Genomic DNA, 6,436 nt, shown 5'->3' with positions numbered 1-6,436 from the left:
TCTGCAATAAATGACACGCACAAAGTGCTAACAATTACATCTATAAAAAGATGGCTGGATGATGTAGAAATGCATTAAAAAATAAATATATAAATTTTTTTTAATAAAAAACAAAAATATCTAATCTGTAAGGGAGAACAGGATAAATAACTATCATTATATAACGTGAGCGCAGATTTAGATTTTGGACTAATTCGACCGTTGGAAACAATGTTCTGCTTTCGGCCCCACTCAATACGCTCCAGTCCACGTCCATGTATATATATATCTACGAACAAGATCCAATTCAGATCATTCAAGTTCCCAAATAGTCCTTGGATTGAGAGCCTGGTTCGTTGGTTAATCTCGTAAATTCACTTATACACTTACACACGCCAGGCTGCTTAGTGGTTCAGTCCACCGATAATAACTACTGGAGGTGGATTTAATTTAAACAACTACTCTGAGAGACAGTGTAAAAACACTGCTGCTGCTGCAAGAGGAGAGGGCGGAGGACAGACGGAGAGATTCATACGATCGAAGAGGAAGAAGAGCATTCTCTCGTCTCAGGTATTGCTCTCGTATCATCATCATCCTCTGACTCTATCTATGTATTTACCATTGTTCGCTCGGTGTTATGTGATCAACAAACATATCGGACTTTGTTTCCTATTCTATATTTCTTTATGATATCTAGTTCTATATTACTCCCTCCCATTTCAAAAGAAACAAAACACTTGTGTTAGGATAAGGGTGATTCAGTAAAATATCTTCTTTTGCTGCACCTACAGGCTACACGTTTTGATACACGTACATGTATTATTTTGGTTTTCCAATAATTTCTGCTTATTTTGGCCTTTTCAAAATTTGAAACTTCCCTCTTTATTCTCACAAATTGAAATGACTAAACTACCCCCATCCACTTGACTGAGGGAGTTTACTTGATGTGATTTGCTTCCAGAAAATGTATCGAATTGTCTTTTTAATCACATTTTGTCATTTGTCGAAATCACAAACTGTCACATTGCTTAGGTTAAGATTTTCCCGCTGAAAAGCCTATTGATTTTTATTTATGTTGTGTGGCATATTGACTTAATTTAAGTGGAGAAAAAGAAAATGGTGGAGATGACGATGAACAAGGAAACATCACACTGGTGGTGGTTTGACAGTCATTATACCTCAAGTGGATCTCCATGGCTACAATCTACTCTCGCTGGTAAACCCCCCCAACCCCCTCTCTCTGTTTTCTTTTTTTTTTAAATATTGGTGACCATATTATAATTCTTTTTGGCTTTTCTTGTACCTGGTACAAGAAAAGTGTTGCTATTTGGGTGGGTCCAGCCATGGATTCTTTGAGAACTACAAGGTGAGATAGTCATTAATTATCGCCATACTAATCAAGGTTGTATGTACAACTTATTCTGAGAAATGTCTTGGACCATGCGGGGTTAGAGAGAGAGGTAATTCCACCATGGAAGGTGGATCCAATTATTTATTAACCCTAGGAATTTATTTATTTTTTATTTTTGTGTAAGTTGAAAGGATTATCGAGATTTACTAGACCTGTGTATTAAAGGGATGATTCTAATATAATGTTAGGTTAATGTTTTGGTAGCCGAAGTTATTTTTTAGTTTGGAGGTTTAAGAGAGTATTGGAGACGACAAGAACAAGTACCAGAGATATGATATGAGCATTAGGATCACTGATGTGATTCGTTTCCTTCGGAGCCTTTTCTCCGCTCAAAATCTAATCGAAGTGGGTTTTCATAGATTTTATTTTCATATTTGTAAGAGTGTATCTTTTACTGGTTGTATTTAATCGATAATGTTATGACTTATTCGGCACAATCCTGAACAAAATAAAGCGTAGTCGTTGGAGGGGTCTTCAACCATAAAGAACTGATTGGGTAGATGGGTATTGGGAATGAATTATGGTTGAAGTGGAGTAAAACTCCAAGTTAATACGGATCGTGCGTTATCTTCATGGCACTGATTTTGAGAAGGAACCACGATGTGAGGTTAATTTGTGATTGTCTGAGTGAGACTGCTTGGTAGTGGGAATTATGGTATACGGTCCCTCAATACAGGCCCCCCTTAATGTCCCACAACTAGTTTCAGTCTTTTGATTGAGGAAATGGCTTTGAGATGTACTTTCATCACTTTTCTAAGGTTCTAAAAATGATGCCGGACCCGTTGACTGTTAGTTAAAAGGGGTTGCGACCCTTGTGAATCACAAAATGTAGATTCGTAAAAAAAATTGGAAGTTGGTAGGGCCATGGACTCGCCTTTCCTGTTCATATGTTTTTCGTTTACCCGCTTTGGCCTTCGCTTTTTCTTTACTTCTAAACCAACCTGAGATTTTGATGGTACTATAATAAATAGAACTTAACTAGCTAGTTGCCAATTGCAATTCTCTGTGGTAAGCTGGTTGATGATTGCTCAGGTGCTTACACTTTCCAAGTTCAAGATCTCTTGCAATGCAACATTTTGTGTTAAATAAATACCTAGAATTAGGCATTTTGACTTTGAGTATCCCGGAGATCTTTTACCATCTGCCCGTGTTTGAAATTTATTATATACCAGATTTGCCTTCATTAATAATGTTTTAATTTGTACTTCTGGTGAGATGGTAAATTTTTTGGTATAAGGATCTCGTTTCTGTTTTGGCAGAGCTAGACAAGAGGACAAAGTCAATGCTGAAACTGATAGAGCCAGATGCTGATTCTTTTGCTCAACGTGCAGAGATGTATTACAAGAAACGGCCTGAGCTAATTAGCATGGTTGAAGATTTTTACAGGGCACATCGATCATTAGCTGAGCGATATGACCAACTAAAGTCTGACTCTGGAAATCGCCTCCTGGCAACATTTGGGTTGCCATTTTCAACCAAACATCGACCTGAGAAGTTATTGAGTGTGGAGATACATCAAACATATGGTAGCCACTCCGAGATTTACGACGCTGAGGATTTCGCTGAGTCTGAAGTAGATGACCCCGAACAAGACCAAATTCAAGTTGATGAAGAATTGGAAGAAATTGAGACACCTGAAGAAAACAAAGAAACCCATGCTGAAGACTCTGCTGAGTCTGAAGTAGATGACCCTGAACAAAATCAAATTCAACTTGATGAAGAATTGGAAGAACTTGAGACACCTGAAGAAAAGAAAGAAACCCATGCTGAAGACTCTGCTGAGTCTGAAGTAGATGACCCTGAACAAAATCAAATTCAACTTGATGAAGAATTGGAAGAACTTGAGACACCTGAAGAAAAGAAAGAAACCCATGCTGAAGACTCTGCTGAGTCTGAAGTAGATGACCCTGAACAAGATCAAATTGGTGAAGAATTGGAAGAAATTGAGACACGTGAAGGAAAGAAAGATGTTGACGTTTGTAGCATGTACAATGCTGAAGTGACGAAGTTGAAGGAAGAAATAGAAAGACATGAGGTAGAGAAGAGGATTTACAAGGGTTATCTTTTGCAGAAAGACGAGGAGATGAGAGAACAAAAGAAAGAAATTCCAGCCAATGACGGAATGAGAGAAGCTGACATTTCAAAGGTCGTGTACAATGTCGAAGTGATGAAGTTGAGGGAAGAAATAGAAAGGCTTAGGGAAGAGAAGAAGATTAGCAAGGATCATATTTTGCAGAAACATGAAGAGAAGACAGAAGAAAGGAATGAAACTAAAGTCAACGAAGGAATGAAAGAAGTTGAATTTTCAAGTGTTTTGTACGATTTTGAAGTGATGAAGTTGAGGGAAGAAATAGAAGGGCTTGGGGAAGAGAACAAGATTTACGAGGAGCTACTTTTGCAGAAAGATGAAGAGAAACGAGAAGTAATAAGACAGCTAAGTTCAACAGTTGACGTGTTGAAGTTAGAGAATACGAAGCTGAGGAAGTGTGTAGCTAGAGACTCCCACAAAAAAGGAAGCCATTTCACAGTCGAGAAGCTGAAGGATGTATTTCTTGGGAAGCTTTTTAATGCAACTTCAAAGTCTTCAGAGTAGAGTCCAAGCTCTGTAGATGTGGATTTTCGACGGCAAGTAGGGTAGTTTGTAAACACAGTTTGTATCTATCTATAGATGATTATACTATTAGGTGTAATCCAGAGTAGAGTCCAAGCTCTGTAGAAGTCAACCTAGGAAACCCAGTATACTGTAATCTTTACTATGATGATATTCTTGAACCTAATTTTCAATATATATTTTAAAAAATAAGAAAAATATAAAAAACAAATACCAAAATTCTCAGAAAATATCTTTTCACGTGATTTGGCCAATTTCAAAAAAAAAAGAGAGAGAAAATCAATCCTGACAAATAAAATATAATTAAAAAATAAAAAAAAACTAATTTAATTTAAACATTAACAAGTACAAAGAAAAAATCAATGAAAAAACAAAGTTGTCTTATAAAAAAGAATTTTGAAAATTTGAAAGGTCAAAGTGTTAGTTTAACATACCCTATAGTTAATTGGTTCGTTACATATAACATTATTATATTCAAATAAATATGTATTAATAAAAGCTTAATTTATCTTTAATATTCATATAATATTATATTAATAAATTTAGAGTAAAGATAAAGTTCAAAAGACAAAAATACTTTGTAAAAAAAATTATAAAGTTATTATAATTATGGGACTCCTGTTATATTGAAATATTATTTCTAAATTATTTTTTATTGATATTTTTTTAAAATAATAAACATTTATTAGAGTCGTAAAGACTGATACATATTATGAAAACAATTGTATTCATAAATTAAGATATAAAGGATACCTATAACTAATATGTAGGTATTTATCATAAGATATGTACAATGAATGTTATGGAAAGACCTATGTATATGGAAAGGCTCACGAGACGATTTTGTAAGTCATCCTTAGATTTAAGATCATTAAGCAAATTTATATCAAGAATGTTATGTTTTGATTCTATTACATGTTATTTTAGTCGAGGTACCTATAGAGCAAACATTGGATATAACATAAGTGGTATAACGTAAACTATATAAAGATACTTAAGTGGTTAAGAAAAGATTCATCACTCTATGTGAATTAGAAAAAATATTGTATTTGTTCTTAAATAGTATTATTTACTAAGAAACACATAGCCAAGATAGAATGAGATTTAAAAAGAGTTTCAAATCTTATTCAAACAATCAATGACTATTATATACAGAACAAACATGATTTAATATATCAGACATAATAGATGCTTTAATATTAAATTAGAATATTATTGATGAAAAAATATTAATTACACTGAGAAACCAATTACTGAATATTAATAACACGTTGTTAGACGATACACTTGATCTTCAAATATAAATAAATAAATTAATTAATAATAAATAAAATTAATTATTTTATTTGTTTCTATTTAATTAAAATTAGAATTAAAATTTATATTTCAACCAACATGTTAGAAACTTAATCGATCATACACATTAAGAATCATTAGTTAAAAATTTAACTAGGATTATTTAAATAAGTACAACTTGATTAAAATATTTTTAGAAATTAAGAACTACAATATAATAAATACATGAATTATATTTATAAATCTAGAAAAATCAAGTAAGGACTTGATTGAGTTTATTTCTAAAATTATCTAGAATTAATTTATGGATATTATTTAGAAGACAAATTTATATTTTGTCGATTTATAGGATTTTTCATATTTCTCTTTAAATAATAAGATATGCTTTTTTTTTTGTATCAGAATATAAATATAAATTAAGATCAAAGGCTATTATGTTGAAAAACTAACAAGTTTAGTTACATATACAAATTGGGAATAGTCTCCCAAGCAAAAGAATACCAAGAATAACAAGGTCATGCATACATAGACCAACTAACTAGGCAACAAAGAGAAACATATATTTTATACATAAAGAACATATAGGGAACCAAGCTCCGTAGAAAAAAAAAAGGCTATAACCATAATGACCAATAAAGGTTAACAAAGAAACCACATAGTGAAGGTATATAAGCTAACCCAACTAGCACCATAAGACAACTGAAATCCATATCAAGACCCAAACTTTAAAGGAGCCGAAAGTAATGCCGAGTAGCCTAGCTAACAGAGACTAGCAAGTAGCTCAACAAAGATAGAGAGAGCATAACAAATGGCAAGCCACCTTCCAGTAGATACCAAAGCATCCAGTAAACACAAGAGCGGGCACTGGAAGAAACCAAGAATGATAGCAAGCCATACAACAAACAATCTAGAAGAAAAATAATAAACTGGCAGAAGAAACTCACCCTGCTAATTTTAGAACCCCAGACAAGCATAGAAACAACACAACTAGAAGCAGTAAGAAATAACCATAGCAACAAGAGATATAAAAGGAAAACAGAAAGCTTTTAAAGAGGCCAAAATATAAATAGCCAAATCCTAGGTAAAGGCATTCCAAAGCTTAGTTTGAAACACTATAAGTTAAAGGATTTGATTTATGG

General features: G+C 33.3%; 1 protein-coding gene across 3 annotated transcripts; it reads left to right on the top strand.

The window, feature by feature from the left end:
- Positions 1-308: 308 nt before the first annotated feature.
- LOC105115582 (inner centromere protein-like) lies at positions 309-4,205 on the top strand. 3 transcript variants are annotated; one of them, XM_011012511.1, is made up of 3 exons: positions 309-549; positions 1,082-1,195; positions 2,650-4,205. In XM_011012511.1, the coding sequence occupies exons 2-3, from the start codon at positions 1,096-1,098 to the stop codon at positions 3,981-3,983; spliced, it is 1,434 nt and encodes a 477-aa protein (XP_011010813.1). In that variant the 5' UTR covers positions 309-549; positions 1,082-1,095; the 3' UTR covers positions 3,984-4,205. The 3 variants fall into 3 exon arrangements, with proteins under 3 accessions (XP_011010813.1, XP_011010812.1, XP_011010814.1); XM_011012510.1 differs by having other exon boundaries at positions 1,058-1,195; XM_011012512.1 differs by lacking the exon at positions 1,082-1,195.
- The last annotated feature ends 2,231 nt before the right edge of the window (positions 4,206-6,436 follow it).

The sequence above is a fragment of the Populus euphratica genome, unplaced genomic scaffold, assembly GCF_000495115.2.
Source record: "Populus euphratica unplaced genomic scaffold, PopEup_1.0 scaffold728.1, whole genome shotgun sequence".
In the NCBI taxonomy this organism is placed as follows: Eukaryota; Viridiplantae; Streptophyta; class Magnoliopsida; order Malpighiales; family Salicaceae; genus Populus; species Populus euphratica.
Note: the sequence above shows the minus strand (reverse complement) of the source record. Positions and strands in the feature narration are given on the sequence as shown.

Coding starts and splice junctions, on each gene's coding strand:
- LOC105115582 (XM_011012511.1), top strand. CDS start 1,096: ATGGTGGAGATGACGATGAACAAGGAAACATCACACTGGTGGTGGTTT. Junction 1,196..2,649: donor GCTACAATCTACTCTCGCTG/GTAAACCCCCCC, acceptor CTGTTTTGGCAG/AGCTAGACAAGAGGACAAAG.